General features: G+C 36.7%; 2 protein-coding genes across 2 annotated transcripts; one reads left to right on the forward strand and one right to left on the reverse strand.

Moving 5' to 3' along the window:
- Positions 1-206: 206 nt before the first annotated feature.
- On the reverse strand, positions 207-6,346 carry mrm3b (mitochondrial rRNA methyltransferase 3b). The gene is made up of 4 exons (XM_077194901.1): positions 5,897-6,346; positions 2,678-2,922; positions 2,392-2,559; positions 207-1,382 (listed from the first exon to the last, which is right to left on the reverse strand). The coding sequence occupies exons 1-4, from the start codon at positions 6,319-6,321 to the stop codon at positions 844-846; spliced, it is 1,377 nt and encodes a 458-aa protein (XP_077051016.1). The 5' UTR covers positions 6,322-6,346; the 3' UTR covers positions 207-843.
- A 2,402-nt stretch (positions 6,347-8,748) lies between these two features.
- Positions 8,749-20,067, forward strand: rskrb (ribosomal protein S6 kinase related b). Its single transcript, XM_077194913.1, has 12 exons — positions 8,749-9,054; positions 10,639-10,917; positions 11,028-11,111; positions 12,361-12,429; positions 13,506-13,575; positions 16,200-16,307; positions 16,925-16,965; positions 17,061-17,088; positions 17,486-17,575; positions 17,760-17,848; positions 17,964-18,074; positions 18,590-20,067. The coding sequence occupies exons 1-12, from the start codon at positions 9,025-9,027 to the stop codon at positions 18,926-18,928; spliced, it is 1,338 nt and encodes a 445-aa protein (XP_077051028.1). The 5' UTR covers positions 8,749-9,024; the 3' UTR covers positions 18,929-20,067.
- The last annotated feature ends 242 nt before the right edge of the window (positions 20,068-20,309 follow it).

Raw genomic sequence — 20,309 nt, forward strand, 5'->3', positions numbered from 1 at the left:
AGCACTAAAATGTATCATCACACATCAAATCAAAGTTTGTATGGAGAATAGTGAACACTGTTGATTAACTACACACCATCTTTCCAACTCAAAATACAGTACACTTGCAGCCTCTAGTGGCTTAATTCTGCAAGTACTTAAAAAACCTAGTTATTTCTCACCTTTATAAAGATAGACAAATCTTTTCAATTTAAAAACCTGAAGTATTACAGTTGTCAAATTTTATTATATATAACGGTTGATATCTTCATACAAAAAATAACTAAGACACAAATTCGCAAGATGTCCTGATTACATACTTTAGTAGGCACCTAAATAATGCAACAGTTGTAGCCTTGCATCTGCTGTTTGGAGAAGCAGGGAAAGAAGGACTAGACTGAATAAATGCAGCATGAAGACACAGAGAGCGTGCTAAAGTCTAACTTCTCACTGAGAGAATGCAGAATGTGCACTTGATATAAAGAAACTTTCTGAGAAACTTTGAATGGTAGAAATTTTGAAGCATACAATTTTTTAAACGATTGCAGCTCAGTTAGACATCCGGCAGAGAAAGAATGCATGTGGTACAAGTGGATTTGTTTTAATTATATTTTACTTGCATTACAATAATATTTTTATATAGTTGTGCTATTTTTATTTATTCATTTTTTGACAAATCAAGAATAATTTTCCATTTTCTTTTGTTTAATGAATGAAACACTAATCAGAATAAAGACTCATTTGCATATAAATATTTAAATATGACAGAAAAGCAAACTCGATGCGTTCATATCACATAATGATTAAGTAAGGATTGCACGGCACTGGCATTAATGTCTTTATTTCATGAGGCTGTGGTCTCTGTCAAATTCTTATCCTCTCAGCCAGAGACAGCAGCTGCTTCCTTCCTTCAAAGAGCAAAATACTTGCAGACATGGCAGAGTTCAAGCTGTCCATACCGTGTATCATGGGGATCAGTAATCTCCGTCCTCCAGTCCTCTCAGCCAATTGCAAAGCCTCCCGGCTCAGACCATGCGTTTCTCCACCAATTATGAGGCCTGTGTGCCTAGCAACCCAGTCAATGTAATAATACTGAGTCTCAAGGGATTTGCGACTATCATAATCCTCAAAACCAGACAAATCGCCATCCTCATATTCCACCTTCCTTGGGTGCTGATGGCCTCTGACCCAACCGTAATCAGATGGCTTTTTTTGTTTTTTAGTGGTTACAGTATGGTCATCTTCAGTCATGGTGGTGCTGCAGTTGTCGGCTACATGAATGGTTGCTGTTTTAGGCAGGTGACTTGGAATCTCGTTCCATGTAAGGCTTGGGATTATAGGGAGACGGAAATGAGCGCCCATGGCTGCCCTAAGAACTTTGGGCTCCCAAGCATCCACACATCCTGCATTATAAAGATTTTTTTTTAAACAATATAAAGTTCCTATTATTATCACTGTAAAATACAATATAAAACATATATAAACATAGAATGGTTGGCAGGGACCATGAAGAATCATTTTCACACATGAATTGACACCTCTGAGTCCACAGACCTTCAATTCATTGGAAGTCTTTGGGATGTCGTAGGAAGTGCTTGACTCTTGCAAATAAATGTTGTGATGTTAATTCCATCAAGAAGTGCATAACATTCAGGTCAAGATCTTGTATTGACAATGGAAGGGTCAAGCACTCTGTAAAGTCTTCTCCTGCACATCCCAAAGACTTTCAATGATTTTAAGGTCTGGACTCAGAGGTGCCGATTCATGTGTGAAAATGATTCTTCATGTTCCTCCCAACCATTCTTTCACAGTTTGAGCCTGATGAGTCTTGACAATGTCATCCTGGAATATGGCCATGATGTGTCTTCCTCATGATTGTTTAAGAAATGAAAAGCTATACACTCCATCAATTAGGGTTAGAAGAACTGTTCTCAATATAACATGCTAGAAACATGACAATCACTGCAATAATGATCCAATCATAGACTCTTAAGCATTCGCCTATTTAAATCAAAAGAGCAACTTTTTCATGTATGCATATATATACATATTCAAAATATGTTATTACTTTTCTTTCTTTTTTTTACATTTTTAGAATGACTAAATTTAAACTTTTGGTATGAAAATGTAATAAAAGTTTTTCAAAACCGTAAGAAAGGAACATGAACACAAAGAGTACATTCCTAAAACTTTGCACATGTTTTAAAGTCATTAAAGTGTTTTTCTTTATTATTGACACTTGTTTGACATTGACCCTGATAAAACAAGTATGTTTATATACTCTAAGCTGTTATTGTTCAAATAAAGGAATACTTTGTTAACTGCCCATTAAATTAATCACTCTAATTCTAATCCTTTAATTCTTTGGAAGAGAAAAGTTTCAAAACTTCAAAACAAAATCTTTGCTGGTACCTTTAGTCAGCAGTACACTATGGCACCCTGCGGCAGCGGCGGAGCGCAACACTGTGCCCAGGTTTCCTGGGTCCCTCATGTTATCACAAATCAATGTCAGAGGCACAGGCTTGCCATACTTTTCTTGTGAAAAAGTTAAATGGGAAGCCTCAGGCCGTTTGAATATGGCTGCAATTAGAGAATGTCAGGTCACACATGGCTTCTGCAAAATATCCTTCAAATTAAGGTGCTGCAGTATAACCAATACAACTTATTTTTTATTGATAACGAAGTTACATCATCTTACCTATTATGTCTTGTGATGTGTCAAGATCAGACCAGATTTTAGGATCTTCCATCCTAAATTTCACAATGCTGGTAAATCTGAGTTTATCTGGGGGAAGCTCCCGCAGTGCATCCACAGAACTGAAATAAACAGTTTGTGCTATAGCCCCTGCATCTAGAGCACTGCATACAAGACGCTTTCCCTCCAGAACAACTTTACCTTGCTGCTCACGAAGCTTCTTAGATCGAGCTATGTTGACCAACTTCCTGCATATGAAATGGAGATTAAATGCAACATTATTTGTAGTAAATAAGGGGACTATAGCACTTACTGCACATTTGTTGCATAAAAACTATTATTAGTACTATTATTAGTATTATTAGCAACTGATTCTTTTTTAATTAAAGAATGTAGTATTGCATAAAAACAGGCACCAAAGTCTGGAACTCCAAAGATGGGATTAACTAACTGTCACGATCCCGTATACGGGATATCTAACTTTACTTTGCTATATTACTATTAAATCCTAATCTAATTATGACAAACTATATATCGTTGGAAAGGTCTAAGACTCCTAAATAGATATTTTAGCGCTGTTTTTTTCTTACAAATTATGTTTGAACAGTAATATATGAATTTATGACAAGAGTGCGCCTCAAAATCGACGTCATTACAGGAGTTTCGGACCTTTGTCACAAAAAGTCGACGCACACACTTTTAATAATTGAAACTTTGGTTTTTAATGCTAAAAGTTCATAATAAAACAATCTAGAATTTGTCAAAAAAAGATAAAATTATATTTTAAAAAGTAAAGTAAGAAGTCCTCTAAAAAGAATAATATATATATATATATATATATATATATATATATATATATATATATATATATATACAGGTCCTTCTCAAAAAATTAGCATATTGTGATAAAGTTCATTATTTTCCATAATGTAATGATAAAAATTAAACTTTCATATATTTTAGATTCATTGCACACCAACTGAAATATTTCAGGTCTTTTATTGTTTTAATACTGATGATTTTGGCATACAGCTCATGAAAACCAAAAATTCCTATCTCAAAAAATTTGCATATTTCATCCGACCAATAAAATAAGTGTTTTTAATACAAAAAAAAGTAAACCTTCAAATAATTATGTTCAGTTATGCACTCAATACTTGGTCGGGAATCCTTTTGCAGAAATGACTGCTTCAATGCGGCGTGGCATGGAGGCAATCAGCCTGTGGCACTGCTGAGGTGTTATGGAGGCCCAGGATGCTTCGATAGCGGCCTGAAGCTCATCCAGAGTTTTGGGTCTTGCGTCTCTCAACTCTCGTGCTGAAAAATGAAATCTTCATCTCCATAAAGCTTTTCAGCAGATGGAAGCATGAAGTGCTCCAAAATCTCCTGATAGCTAGCTGCATTGACCCTGCCCTTGATAAAACACAGTGGACCAACACCAGCAGCTGACATGGCGCCCCAGACCATCACTGACTGTGGGTACTTGACACTGGACTTCAGGCATTTTGGCATTTCCTTCTCCCCAGTCTTCCTCCAGACTCTGGCACCTTGATTTCCGAATGACATGCAAAATTTGCTTTCATCCGAAAAAAGTACTTTGGACCACTGAGCAACAGTCCAGTGCTGCTACTCTGTAGCCCAGGTCAGGCGCTTCTGCCGCTGTTTCTGGTTCAAAAGTGGCTTGACCTGGGGAATGTGGCACCTGTAGCCCATTTCCTGCACACGCCTGTGCACGGTGGCTCTGGATGTTTCTACTCCAGACTCAGTCCACTGCTTCTGCAGGTCCCCCAAGGTCTGGAATCGGTCCTTCTCGTTTTTTGCCACACTTTTTCCTTCCCACAGACTTCCCACTGAGGTGCCTTGATACAGCACTCTGGGAACAGCTTATTTGTTCAGAAATTTCTTTCTGTGTCTTACCCTCTTGCTTGAGGCTGTCAATGATGGCCTTCTGGACAGCAGTCAGGTCGGCAGTCTTACCCATGATTGCGGTTTTGAGTAATGAAACAGGCTGGGAGTTTTTAAAAGCCTCAGGAATCTTTTGCAGGTGTTTAGAGTTAATTAGTTGATTCAGATGATTAGGTTAATAGCTCGTTTAGAGACCCTTTTCATGATATGCTAATTTTTTGAGATAGGAATTTTGGGTTTTCATGAGCTGTATGCCAAAATCATCAGTATTAAAACAATAAAAGACCTGAAATATTTCAGTTGGTGATATTTGGATAGAAATTTATGAATGTGTTACAGCAGAATGCATACAATTAAATTCAATGGAATGCAATGGCACCCGGTGGCTATTTTTGGTACTACGCCTGAACAAAATCTCATGGGAACTTCAATTTTTGTGATATCAACTTGAAATTTGGAACACAACTTGGTTAGATATATAGCTTTCATTTTATAGTAATTTTATAGTAAAAAATGTTTTGTAAAATATTTATTTTATATTAAAAAAAATTAATAAAGTATATTTGATTTACTGTAAATTACTTTTTTTTAAATAACTTTTTCATACTTTAATTAATTGAAGTGCTTTCACTTCAGTAATAATCTGCTGATTGTTTTCTTTAAAACAAGACCAAACTTAGGTCTGTATTCCAAAGCATTCTTGAATTACAACCATTTAAGTTTGTATAGTGCATTTTAATGTGAATTACCTAAAGGGAGGGAGGGGGGGGGGGGTGACAGTTAACAACAACAACGGCATTTACAAGATGCCAAATACAGATTCAAAGTACTTTACCATAGATTAACTTTTGTGTTCAACAGAAGAAAGAAAATCATACAGATTTGGAACAATATAAAGAGGGACAACATTTTCATTTTTGGGTGAACTATCCCTTTAAGAGCAAATTTTTAAAAAAAATGTGTTTAATTCGGAATTTATGAATCAAGAATTTGCTATTCAGAATGATAAAGTTTACAAAACTGCCAATACTTTTGTCTTCATGGATATTAAAACAAATAATTTATTTTATATACAATGTTATCTTTAAATTAGTTTTTGCGGAAAAAAGTAAAAAAGAATTCCCCAAAAAGGAAGCACGATTTAACATTTACCAAAAAAAGTGAATCCTCAATATTTAGTGAATCAATTGCATGATATTGCTGAACATGTGATATCAACATGATCACGCACATGAGATGGCGACCCGCTCCACGTAGAGCAAAACAGCTTTTTATATATTTTAATGTCAGTAAACTCTGATAAAGAGTATCACTTACGTCAAACATTTGTCGCCAGGATGTGATTTCTCATACAGCAAACCATCAACTTCTCTGAAACGGGAGAATGTGGATTGAGCAGCGACATGGCCATGGCAGTCTTCAATGATTGCCTTTTCCCGACGTAATTTTGAGAACTGAACTGAATGCGAGTTGTTGCCACTTTGACTGACATTTATATCAATCTCGGGTCGTTGAACGCTCGCTTTTTCAGGGTGTCTGAAAATGTTGTCTTTAAATGAATGTTCGTTGGTTTGACTGACGACTTGTTCGTTATTTTCTATCGACTCATTCACTAAAATGAATCCAGATATAGATGTGCGTCCACGTACATTTCGTTTGATATTAACGGCATTACATCGCAATGTCAAAGCTGGTTGAAATATTGGGTACAAGAATCTCATGCTTGCAATGCGCGTCGCCATTTTGATTTTGACAACTAAACTTCCGGGAGGCGAATTTACAATACTACTATGGCGAAGGCTGAACGGTGGACGCTTAATATTAATGAGTCACGCAGCAGTACCTAATTAATATTCACGAGCCATGCGTAGTATTACCAGAGAATTTTCACTGGCAGTAAACTTCCGGGTTCTGAACTGGTTGCAGTTCCACTCTGGCTCCATATGAGGGCGCTCAGAGGACGAGTGCAGAACGAATGGAGGTATATATGGAGCTATACCCCTAAAAATCCACTTTTCTCAGGATATAATTTTCTGTCTAGTAATTTGAATGTTGTTTTCGAAAGGAGATGCAAAGAAATTACAGATTACTGGGTGTTAGATTTTTCAGAGTCACTTATTTGCTTTAAAAAGTATTTCAAAATGGCAATGACGTCATACACATCGTGCGACCAGATAACTGCTTTACGGCAATCCTTCAGTCACTTTGGTGCTTTCGCGATCTGCACTTTCTTTTCTCTCGAGGCATCGACAACAACGCTGACACAGTTAAATATACGTGCTAGAAGAGTTTTTGTTTTTTTGTTTTAAAAAACCATGATCCGAAAATACTTCGGATGCCACGATGCCATCAAGCGGCAGCTCTGGACGTAATCAGTCCTTCACTGACCAATCAAAGTCCATTAGCAGAATGCTAGCGTGTTATGGGCAACCACAACTCAACCTGTAAGAAATCAAAAGGACTTAAGTACTTGTTCATTCAACTTTGGACCTATAACCCATGTTGAACTTGCAAAATCTACATTCAAATCTGAGATTTCTCAGCGGCAATCGGGTGAAAGAGACAAATTTAGCCGTCTAGCCTCATAGACTCCCATTCATTTTGCACTCGGACGATCGCCCCCCAGTGGAACTCTGGTGGAACTACAACCAAAATTCGGTACAATAGGGAGTGGCCAGGCTTTCCTTAGACGGCTTTGGTATTACCTTAATATTAATAAAAATTCGACTAGTTGGCAAAAATTATTCTGATAGAAATGTTTTACATTGCCACAAATCTTTTCACTGATTCGATTCGATTCCCATTTATTGTTGTTAGCTCAGTGGTTAAATTTACAAGAGTGGAGAAACCTTAATCCTATGCAGGGAAAAAATGCAGTTTCATAATTCAATATTCAAATAACGTCACAAATGAATAATATTTTAAAAATGCTTTATTCATATCACAAATTGTATAATAAAGCACATTTTATCCAAAATATTTGAATATTTTGATCTAAAATAGCATAGCCTACTAGGCCCAGTTGATTACATTTTTGATTAACAACTTATATTCACTTATATGTATCATGAGACTGGTGACGCATGTTTATTATTTGTCAAAGTACCATAAAACTGCATGACTTAAGTCTATATATGAATTATCTTTATATCGAATATAATATGTGATGTATTGTATGTACAATTTTTTTGTAAATTGTATTGTCTTTTTTACTGTAGTGTACTGCTGCACTTTTTGTCATCAATAAATTTAAGACAACAAAACATTAAAAAAATATATAATCAATGAATCAGAAATAATATTAAAAATATATTGAAGGTTCATAGACAACATGTTTTCATAAATTCAGTCATACAAACTGTTCAGTCGTATACCAACAACACTGAGAGATAATCCAATCCCTTGTCTTATGCAATCTACTGAACAGATCACTTGTCACACGACACGTCAAACACTCCACATAAAAAAAGCATTGTCAGTAACTGACAAAAATGCTAATATAATAATTCAGAACCATGGGTTATTATAGTTATTTTAAGATTAAAACCTTTTTTTTTTTTTGTTAGGCCTACTTGAAATAAATTAACTGAAATAAAATATTAAAAAATATTTCAAAAAATATTAAATTAATAAAAAATATTAATAAAATCTTTCTCAATTATACTAAAATAACAATGTCCATAATACTTCTAGAGCACAAAGAAATACATTTTAATATTTCTCTTTTGTTTTTACTGCACAATTTGTAGGTATAACTTTACATCAGCTCGTTAGGAAGGCAGCTAAACTGAGTAGGGGTGAATTCAGGATGATTGGGACACTTTTCCCTAGTTATCTCAATGGCAAAAGTGTCCCAATCCAGATGTCAAAAAAGAGACATAAAAATATGCAGTGCTGTGGCTCCCCAGAAACAAGATAAAACATTTTTAAAAATCAAGTAGTAGCTTATACGCTAATGCAATAACAACACAGTCATATCACTGTAAATGAACTGGAAGCATTATCCTATATTGTTTAATGTTTAATAGCGTCATGACGTTTCATCACTGGATGCAACTACGCGTCAATAATTTAGCCCTCACAGCTCCTGATTCTATTTTGAGAGGTCGCTCGAGTGGGCGTGGACTAAAACTCAGCAAAAAATATGATTGGGTGACAGCAACGTGGGAGGATGCGAAGTATTCGTCGACTCCATCGGAGATTATCTTGTTTTTGTCGCCATATCTGTCAGACAGACCGATAACGCTTTGATGAAAAATGAGTTCGACTTCATAGTTCAGTGTAAGACAACAATGTAAAAGCCACTGGTCTGTCCATACTTGAGCGATTAGAACAGTAATGCACATAGGTAGTGCTCTGTCACTCACTGTCACTGAAACTACAGGCGACAACATGGATGAAACACTATAGATTCAACTAATGTTTCACGCAGAGCGACAAATGTGATGGGTGCCGATGCTAGCAAAAACAGCAAGGTTAGTATTTATATTATTTTCTTATTATGAATGGTGGTAAAAAAGTTTCTTTGCAGAAAGAAGCATGTGTTCAGGGTGGCTGCCCACTGTGCATGTGTTGGCTACTTTTATGCTTGATCTCCGGTTGTAAAAGTATAGCAGTGCGTACGTTTAGTTTAAAAGCCAAATCTTAATAGGGCAATTTAAGTCACATTTAATTAAAAAAAAATTATACTGATAAGTATGTAATACAAAAGTATATATGTATAGTTATTGTGACTTATGAAGCTGCAGAACCTTTTTTTATTGACAACCAGGGCATTACAGTGATTTTAAAACATTTATTTTACCTACTGTAATGACCAATAAATTGTGTCCATGTATGAACTGTATTCTGAATGTACAATAATTCTATGAGTCATTTCACATCTGTGTGGATTTAAACAGAAAGCAAAGCCAAAGGACAAGCTTTGGCATTGGAGTACGAGTAACATCCTTTAATTAATATGAATATTACTGTGATTCCTTTACTATAGGCACTTTTAAATGTACACACACACACACACACACACATTTAAATGCATGCAATATTTGATTATCTATTTCAAACTGACTATACACTTTGGTTTTTCTTAAATTCATCATTACAACTAACCACACACGGTGACCGTAAATGATGCAGTAATGTCACAATTTAACCTTTTTGGGGTAATACTGACTATTTGGTTTTGCCATGGACTGCAGTATAATTTCATTATATGTTGTTCCCATGAGCATGAGTTTAAAATCATTTTGTTGTGGAAATGATGATAAAGAATAAAACATCCCACAAGGAGGTGGAAATTTTACACAACACACACACACACAAACACACACACACACACACACACACACACACACACACACACACACACACACACACACACACACACACACACACACACACACACACACAGATTTAAAGGTGCAATAAGTGATTGTCTACAGGACACATCATGGCGATTTGAAGTGAGGGTGGGATCGGATGCAAAGTTACTATTTCTCAGATCACCTATTGCACCTTTAATGATTTTTTATACTGTACAAACGGTATATTCCTCCTACACTAGCCCTACCCCTAAACTTACCCACCACAGAAAACATTCAGCATTTTAGTTTAGTAACAGTTTAGTATGTTTTTTAAGCCATTTAAGCCACCTTTATGTTGTAATACCCATGTCATTATACACATTTGTGTCTTCATAAACCACATGTGCCAGATCACGCAAAAACACTAAAATCATTTTAACACTTGTTAATTGAAAATGTAAGAAATTTTTCCATTTTTATTCATCCATAATTGACGGGTATTGGGACGTGAAAAAAAACCCCAATTAATTTTAACCATGAAATATTTATTTTTTCCCTTAAATTATGTTGTTTATAACCCATTATTTTCTCCTAGCACGTTTTTTTGTTATTATTTAAAATTGAAGATGGTGATCTATATTGACTTCTGGGATTGCAAAGTGTCCATACAGAAACACCAATGAGCATGTTGAAAAATAGGTCATTGCTGGAATATGAGTAACCATGTAATGGTTATTTAATGACATTCATTCACAGCAGTACACAGGGTCGGAGGAGCAATCACAAATATCCAGATGGAGGGGATTTCTCTCTGCTGTGGGGATTTCTCTCCCAGCTGGGCTCTGCAGAATCAACCCATTGCGAATCGAATCACATAGAATGATTTGTGACAAGGAGCCATCCATTCCTGAGCACCTGGTCTCCTCATTGCCGGGCCCTGAGAAACTCCGAATGGAATGGAGTTTGCCAAGCTTTATCAACATGTTTCTGCCTGAATTCCCCCACCGCAATGTCCCAGGACATGAACATTTTCAGGTGAGAGATGCCAAGGGCAAAAGGTGAAAATAAGATCCCTCATTTGTCAACAGTTTCTTATTTATTTTATCTGTTTTTCACAGTATTTTTTCATATCGTCCTACCTCTAGGTGCTGGGTTACATAGCGAAAGGATCTTTTGGTCCCATTTTAAAGGTCAAGGATAAGTCGAAGCAAAAGACCTACGCAGTCAAGGTAAAAATGTCTAATGACTATTCTACACATTTAAAACTAATAAATATAACAGACTATTACACAATAAATGTCAAACAAATCAAAACTATCTTATATTTGAGAATATTTTCAGTTGCCAACCTTTAGGTTTAGATTTAGATGGCCTCCGTGGTTTTTCAAGTATGGTGGTGCAAGTCTGTGGCAAAACTCAATTGTTTTCCACACAACATTCAGATCAAAGAGAAGGTCGAAAGCACTTGTCAAAGGCACAAAACTTCTTTTAGCTTTAGGTAAGTGCCTATTACCAACAGAACCCAATTAGAATTTAATAAATGTAATTAATAAATCGTTCGATCAGATCTTACTTTTATATATAGGTTATTTAGATTATATGTGTTTGTGCATATTATATCAGGAAGGTGACGGCAGTGTGTAAATCGAGTTACCCCTCCCACCTCTGCTGGTTTTACTGAGATTTCTTATCCTTGGCAAATTGGCCATTCATATTACAGATGTCCTGTGGTAAAATTACATTACTCCATCTACCCTTGTAAAACTAATCCCGTCTGAATAGGGCTTAAGAAACCCAAATTATCCTGTCTACCATTGCTTCAAACTGCCCAAGTCAATACTCACCTGTTCTCCGTTGTTCCTGCTGGATTTCAATAAACTTTCCCATTCGGTCCATATTCCATCTCTCTCATTTCTGAGTATCCCTGACACTTATGCTCACCAAGGCAGCATTTATTTGATTAAAAAAACAGTTATACTGTAACATATATTATTAAAATTTTAAACTTTGTATTTATTTGAATATAAAAAATGAAATTTATGTGATGGCAAAGCTGTATTTTCAGCATCATTACTCCTGTCTTCAGTGTCACATGATCCTTCAGATATCATTCTTATATGCTGCTTTGGTGCTTAAGTAATTTCATTAACATCTTTATATAATGTTGAAAACAGTTTTTGCTGCTTAATATTTTTTGCAGAAACCATAATACATTTTTCAGGGTTCTTTTGATGAATAGGAAGTTTTAAAGAACAGCATTCATTTAAAATAGAAATACTGTCAGTGTCACTTTTGACCAAATTAATTTGTTATTGTGGGATATTTTATTTAAATAAAATAAAACAACGTACTGACCCCATACTTGTGAACGGTAATGTATATGAACTGGGCCTCATCTTCATGAGATAGAATAAACAGCCTGTCATAGTAACACGGTAATGTTCATTTGCCATTTGTGATTTATATTGTCTAATGTAGGTTATTCCAAAATCTGAGATTTTGCGCTTGGGAGTTTTGGAGCAGTCAAAGGAGGAAGTAATAGTCCAGGTGAGCCCAAGTCCTCACTTTTCAATGATATTCTCATTTTCATTAGGTTAAATGGTCTGTGTCATCTTTTACAGGCACTGACTTCTAGCTTATGTCATAAGTACAATGGAGATTGAGGTGGTGTGTGTTTTCAAGTTTGAATTTATTTCAGGATTTAATTTTAGAGAGAAGACGTAACTGAAAAAAACACGAACTAATCACCGCATTGATTTGTTTTTCAAATTTGAGGTTCTGATCCCAGAGAACACCTAGGTTCTTAATGCAGGATGACGTTGGATAAAGATAGTCCAGATCAGTGTTACTGCTGTTATAGTTGTCATGAGGGCCAAAGACTATAAGCTCGGTTTTGGATTCATTCAAAAATAAAAAATATTGAGAAAACCACATTTTTCTTCTTCTAGGCTTGCAAAAAGAGATTTTAGAGCAGTATCTTTGTTGCGTTTCAGAGGGAAATAAATTTGTGTATCATCTGGAAGTAAATACATGGAAAAAAGAATGGGTGCGAGAATGGAGCCCTGCAGCACTCCACAGGAGAGTTGGGCTGGCGAGGAAGAAAAGTTACCCAATTTGACAGAGAAACTTCTATTTGTTAGATAAGATCTAAACCAGCTGAGGACAGTACCCTGGATGCCCACAGAATATTCTAGTCTGGATAATAGAGTTTTATGATCAACTGTATCAAAGGCCGAAGTTAAGTCTAACAGTAATAAGATCACAGAGTCACCAGCGTCAGTCGCTAACAGTATATCATTAGAAACCATTAATAGAGCAGACTCGGTGCTGTGCAGAGGCTTAAAACCAGACTGGAAAGTTTCAAGAGTTTGATTTGAGCTAAGATAAGACTGGAGTTGGTTGAGAACCGTTTTCTCCAATGCTTTTGTAATAAAAGGAAGGGTCAAAATAGGTGTTTTAGTAGCAACAGAAAGGGAATAAATGCAAATTCACTAAAAGAGAGCTAGGATGAATATTAGCAGGTCTCTTTATCACCCTGGTACATGAAGAGGTTGAGTTCAAAACCCACAGAGGTTTATGACTCACTGTGCCTGTGCTCTTGTTGTCAAACTGTTACCTTGCAGCGTCAGGTCCGCCATCCTTTTGTCCACGACCTGCAGGACTGCTGGCAGACCCAGCGACACATCTACATTAGTGAGTGAATCAGAACACACCCCTGCCCCAACTCTCCTCCTGCCTTTCCCACCACTAAATCAATCTTCCCTCACAAAAAGTGCCATGTGGATCGAAAGTCTGCCTGGAGCTCCCATAAACTATCATTCCACTTCAAATCTGTGAGGAGCTGTGAAGAGGACATGTAATCTGAAATGATACACTACTTTTCAAAGTTCGGGGTCATGAGATTTTTAAATGTTTTTGAAAGGGTGCTCAAAAACCAAACAGAACAATGTTTTGGAAGCGCCACTTTATTTCAACCTGTGGAATGGCTGAACTATAGTTGTCTCAACAACATACTATGCTGGAGGACAATGTGTAAAATAAACCATACACACTTCACAGTTCAATTACATTTCTTACTCTGATATTGTCTGCCACACTGTCTACAAAGTATGAGACTGAGAACAACCCAAACCCATGTTGCTTATTTCATGATGTTGCCAATGTTTAGATATACTGTACAATAACCCATAGGTCTATAATCCTGCTCCTGGAGACCCACTATTTCACTAGTTCTAACCTGCTCCAACACACCTACCTGCAACCTTCGAGTCATCCTGAGGACATTGGTTAGCTGGTTCAGGTGTGTTTGACTGAGCTGGGTGCTAAACTCTGCTGGACAGTGGGTCACCAGAAGCAGGATCCAAGACCTCTGCAACTATCTATAGTTGAAAATCAAATAGTTCTTAAATAGTGCTAGCATGTAAAGTGAGCCACAGACATTTATTTCTGAACTAGATATCTTTGTTTAGATAGGCCAGAATGCTTGAATTCTAGAACAGGGGTTCTCAACTCTGGCAGTCGAGATCCATTTCTTGCAGAGTTTAGCTCCAGCCTAGTTTGACCTCAATGTCAAACTCACCTGCATACGTTCTAGTAATTCTAAAGACCTTGATTAGCTTGTTCAGGTGTGTTTGACTTTGCGTTCACGCCATCCGTTATTACAGCAATTACGTGGTATCAATTTTTTAAAAGCATATACGTCCTTGTATAGCACGTAATTACAGCTTGTAAGATGGGAATTGTTTGAGAGCTCCTACTTGGACCATGTGACTGCTGTACCACCTGACCGCTGCAGATTCATTTAGGCTTTGATAGTGGTCCCTTAGAAACAAATAATTCTGAAGAGCTCAGAATATAACGTCATGTGTTGTCATCTTGAGATAGAATATATCCCAAGTTTATGGTCCGCCCATCTTGGGATCTTGGGTATCAAAATTATCCCTGATCTTTCCAGTGGTAAATACTGATTGAGAGGACATTCGTGTCCAATTTTTACCTAGGAAACCCGTATTTACGATAAATCCCGGAAGCACGTGAAGGCAGCATTAGTAACACTCCTATGTTCTAGGACACCTCAATCCAAACCTCAAGTCCTTTTTCCCCAGTGTTTAATTTCCCAGTGATCCTGACTGCATTTGTGAAAGTAAATTTCCTTCTTCTCTGTTCAGTTCACCCCTTGAATGTTTCACAGACAAGGCTTAAAGGCCCACTGAAGTGCAGCATTATTCAATTTGTTGATGTAATTTAAACTGAAACAGGTAGACAGGGCGGGACATATCCAACAGCTCCGACCCTTTTTTTAAATAGTCAATAGCGTTTAGTGTAGACAGCTCGGCCTCGGCCAGAGCCACTGAGCTCGGTAAAGCTGCAGTTTCCTCCTAATCTCTGACCGTTTCTCCCCCATATTGTTTAGAAACCGGGATAGGGGCGACAGTGGCTCAGTGGTTCATGTAGATTGTCTACAAACCGAAAGGTTGGTGGTTCTATCCCTGGTTACACCTGACCAAGTGTCGAGGTGTCCATGAGCAAGACACCTACGACACTGCTCCCGACGAGCTGAGTGGCGCCTTGCATGGCTGACACCGCCGTTGGTGTATGAATGACTGAGTGAATGGGTGAATGAGAGGCAAATATGTAAAGCGCTTTGGTGGCAATTGGGTCTGTGAAAGCGTTATATAAATGCAGTCCATTTACCATTTAAAAATAAAGCATTCTGTGCAGAATTCAAATGGGTCTGATATGTTCAAACCAGACTTCATTCGCTACAGTGTAAAGCATATTTACACTGTCTAAATCATTCCCTATCCCTTATATAGTGCACTATGTGCCATTCACCATGTATAAAATAGTAAATGTGTGAACAAATGACATATTTTAGCGATTTTAACTAAAAGCAACTTGCATTGACATATTTTAAACTATGTCAGTGCCATTGTTTTATCTCAAGTAAACGCCAGTAATGTTTTTTTCTAAGGCACGATTATAACAGCTACTTAAATGTCCTAATTGAACTAAAGCCTATTCCTGGCTTAATCTAAACCTTGTCTGTGAAACCATGCCAGAATGTTCTGTACTTCATCTAAACCATGATGTTTTACCAGTCAGTGGTCTGGGTGAGGGCATAACTGTTACAAACAGAATGTCTTGACTGATGTATTATGAATCTAGTCATCTCCCAAAGTGACAGATGTTTTCTCTGGGGTTCACTTGCCCTTTCCATGTATCAGTTGGAATTTTGTGTTCATGTTTATCTCTATTTGGGATTTACACATTCAGGCACTGGTCATATGATTTGATTCTGTTTATTCCTTCTCTAGTGTGTGATTACTGCAGCACAGGAGACTTGTACACATACTGGGTGATGATTGGCCAGTTCAGAGAGGATGTGGTGAAAGTGTTTGCTGCTGAATTGGGTTCTGCTTTAGGTAAGCAATGACGCTCATCTTGGATGCATATTCTAATATGCTGATTTGGTGCTCAAGAAACAATTAGCCTACTAATTTTCTCAATGTTGAAAACATATTGATGTATTGTCTTCCCTTAAATGTATTCCTTAAATTTTCTTTACTTGATTGTGAAAAGTTCTTTAAAAAGTCTTAAATTTACCATCCTAAAACATGCAGAACCCCTGCATTATATACATTTTAAGAAAACACTTTAGTTTAGAGTCCAAATCTAAATATTTGCTTATTAGCATGCATTTTATTATGGTATTGGCTGTTTATTAGTACTTATAAATCACATTATCAATGCCTTATTCTGCATGGCCATATTCTTCATCCCTTAATCCTACCCAATACCTTAACTTAACAACTACCATACTAACTATTAATGAGCAGTAATTGGGAGTTAATTGAGGCAAACGTCATAGTTAATAGTGAGAATCTGACCAAATTTTATATTATATTATAGATTTTTGCTGATCCTATTAATAAAAAATACCTTGACATTTTGTGTCAAGCACATAAATAAAATGTTTGTTCAAGTACAGTAGTTATGAATGCTTATCACAATAATCATGTTGTATCATCTCTGTTTATAGGGTTCCTTCATGACTGTGCAATCATCCACCGTGATGTGAAGGTATACACTGTTTTATATAATGATGTAATGATAATAAATATGATCCCTAAAATATCAGAAGAATGTCTTAAAAACATTCACTGTATTTTTAACAGATGGAAAATGTGCTTCTAACAGATCAGGGTAAGTGTTCTTTAGTCACTCCAGTGGAGGGCAGTATGTGTCCACTTTTTTCATGTAAACATGGAATCTTCCAGAACATCCAGGCTTGACGCTAACCGAATAGGCCTAGAGTATTTACACAATTATGACATTGTGATAGCAATACCATATTAACAAATAATCCAATTCACAACATTTCTATTGTAATATTTCAATCATTTCAATATTTGTTTGTTAAAATGCTGAAGTGAAATATGACATCAAAGCTTATAAAATTCAAATGTAATCAAACAAACATCTAACCATAAATAAATAATATTATATTAATAATAATAACGAATAGTCTTCTACAATAATAATATTGAAACCATATACTGTAATCTTAAATGATCAATAATAAACGTCTATCTTATTACAGGCCACCTACGACTGGCTGACTTTGGTTTGTCCCGGCGTCTTGAGCGTGGAGGGAGGGCATTCACTATTTGCGGAACAATTCAATACATGGGTAAATCTATAATAAATTAAGAAATGAAAACAAATAAAGAATTACTTTGAATTATATGTGGAATAATGTACATACATGCCAAACGAGTCATTCAATTATATTTATGGCTGAGCAAATGAAAGGATGTTTATGTCTAGCTATGTGTGGAATGTAAGCAAGATTCTCATGAAATCTGTCTCTTCAGCTCCTGAAGTCCTTAGCGGTGGTCCCTACAACCACACTGCCGATTGGTGGTCTCTCGGCATCCTCCTCTTCGCACTGGCCACTGGACAGGTGAGGACAAATGCACATATATTTGCATATATTGTGTTTTTTTGCTATGACACGTTTGCTTGTGTGTGATGTGTGTTTTCTGCCAAGTCATTCTTAACTCCCCCTCCCTTCTCAGTTTCCAGTGTCCCCAGAACCAGATCACTGTTGCATGCTGAGGAGGGTACGCAGCTTCCCTTATGAGATGCCAAAAAACTTCTCTCCTCCTTTTGCCCTGCTGCTTACAGAGGTGGGACCTGGACACCTGATGGGGAGCTTTATTCGCCAAAATGTTCAAAGTAGTATCAATTTTGTCCCTGAAAATAGACACAAATGAGATCATTAAAAAATATTTTTCAAAATCATTCAAAAAATCCCTTTATAAAATGGATTGCTTGGATCATTTGGGTAATTTAATTCAGATAATTTTAGGCGAGTTCATACTGAAAGCTGTGATTTTTGATTGCGATTCTGAAGACTTTGCGTTTAAGACTTTGAGATCCCTTCTGAAATCATGGAGTAAACATGTGAGATTACTCTGTAAAAATTAAAATAATTTATCTAAAATAATTAGAATTAAAAAATTTAAAGATTATTGGAGCAATGTCATCTTTAATTCAATGTGTTACTTGCAGTTTCTATGTAAGTATTTGTGGCAGAGTACTAATTCCTGGCGTTGATATGTCACTTTTTAACAAATCACAAGTCACCTCCAGTAATAACTGCATTACTTCAATCATTTACACCCATTTTTTCTCTCCTCAGCTTCTTTGTAAGACTCCAGCACGTCGCCTTCGAACACTGGAACGCTTCAAGCGCCAAACCTTTTTCCACGGCACGCCATTTGATTCGCATCTGCTCCAAAAGACCCCCATGGAGCTAATCGTGGAGCTGAAGAACCGGCCTGACCGGCCTGCCAAATCCCGTCGAGGCCTGACCCTGGAGCCCTTCGCAAACTTTGACTGTGACTTTCTCTTAACCTCACCCTGCACACCCACAGTCCCAGACCTTTCCCCAACTCTGGCCAACATGGAGCGGGTAGAAGCGCTCATGCAAATCCACGTACCTCAGGACGATGTTTCCCAAAGAGAAGTGTTTGTTTAACTTTTTTGAAAATCACACACTTTAGAGTGTGTTCACACTGCCAGGTTTGGTGAACACGGGTGCGATTGCTCTGTTAGTGCGGTTCATTTGCATAAGTGTGAACGCTGCCATCCAAACCCTGGTGCACACCAAAAAGCATTATCAGACCCCTGAAAAGATGGGTCTCGATCCACTTCCAAACGAACGAAATATGAATGCAACATGGACCAAAGACATGTAAATTAACCAAAAACGGGACATGATGTCACAAGATGCAATCCTAAAAAGAGGTATTGTTTCGGATGTTTAGTAAGTTCTGTCACAAAATATGTCATAAAAGCCATTTATTGTTTTGTTTTTTATCTTTAGATTCGCTGTAAAAATAGTGTGAACTCTAAGCAAACCAGGACTAAATGTTTCATTTTCTTTTTTGGTTTTCTTATCAAAAGAACCAAGAGAACCGAACTACAAGTGTGAATTAACCCTTAGCATGTGGGGGAAAGTTCAATCCTTAATTGTAGGTTATTTTTCCGTGAAGGAATATGGTTAAGTGTATTTCATTTTTATTGAGACACTCCAGCTCTTACATTGGATTCCATACCTTTTGTTGAGACATTTAGTGAAATGTGGTTCATAGTTCCTCATATCCTTTGACGTTATTTGACTATTTTGTCCTTATTAATAAGCCAGCACTGCATTTTCTTTCAACAAACATACCATAATTTCAGTTCTTCCCGGTTTTGCTTTGAAAGCTGTGCAAACCCTCTGGGATATACTTTAATGCTAAAAGGACCAAATCATCACTCATTTTATAATTTCTAAACCTAAGCATCGTGAAAAAGCATTGTTAATAGAAAAATAGTAAAATCCCAAAAGTGGACATCTATACTTTTATATGAAATAATATGCTTAGCATTGTTCATTGTATTCCCATAATGCAATTGGGACTGAATGGGAAAGGAACTGTGGTTATGTTGTTATACTGATTTTCCTATTGGCTTTATTGTTCCTATTGTTGTTTTAACCAATGCTTTGGGCCTGGTTGGATCAATGTCCATGTATGCATGAATAACCTTGTCTTCCTGGGATGACAGTTCTTGTTTTACGCCCTGAATGCCTGACACCAGTGATCCTTTATTAAATACTAAGCAAAGAAAAAAGTTTATTTTTTCATTCAATATTGTAATTGATGCTTTATGTGGTCATTTTTGAAGCTTCACCCAGCAGGGACACAGTGCTGCAGTTTCAGCTACTGCTGTTATTGAGCTACAATAAGATATTCCTCAACACTTGTATTCCATACTAGATATAAGCCTTTTTAAAATATAACCAATCATTAATTGGTTTATCAAATGCCTGTAGTGGATATTGCATGTAAAATTAATAGTCAAATGTTCGGGAA

The sequence above is a fragment of the Siphateles boraxobius genome, unplaced genomic scaffold (assembly GCF_051911475.1).
Source record: "Siphateles boraxobius isolate OS27281-9 unplaced genomic scaffold, OSU_SipBor_1 11, whole genome shotgun sequence".
NCBI lineage: Eukaryota > Metazoa > Chordata > Actinopteri > Cypriniformes > Leuciscidae > Siphateles > Siphateles boraxobius.

Excerpts from the sequence above, each read along its gene's own strand:
- mrm3b (XM_077194901.1), bottom strand. The coding sequence starts at position 6,321 with ATGGCGACGCGCATTGCAAGCATGAGATTCTTGTACCCAATATTTCAA. Across the intron at positions 2,560-2,677 it reads CACATCACAAGACATAATAG|CCATATTCAAACGGCCTGAG; the intron begins GTAAGATGATGT and ends CTCTAATTGCAG. Across the intron at positions 1,383-2,391 it reads TAGTGTACTGCTGACTAAAG|GATGTGTGGATGCTTGGGAG; the intron begins GTACCAGCAAAG and ends TTTATAATGCAG.
- rskrb (XM_077194913.1), top strand. The coding sequence starts at position 9,025 with ATGGGTGCCGATGCTAGCAAAAACAGCAAG. Across the intron at positions 12,430-13,505 it reads AGGAGGAAGTAATAGTCCAG|CGTCAGGTCCGCCATCCTTT; the intron begins GTGAGCCCAAGT and ends GTTACCTTGCAG. Across the intron at positions 13,576-16,199 it reads CCAGCGACACATCTACATTA|TGTGTGATTACTGCAGCACA; the intron begins GTGAGTGAATCA and ends TTCCTTCTCTAG.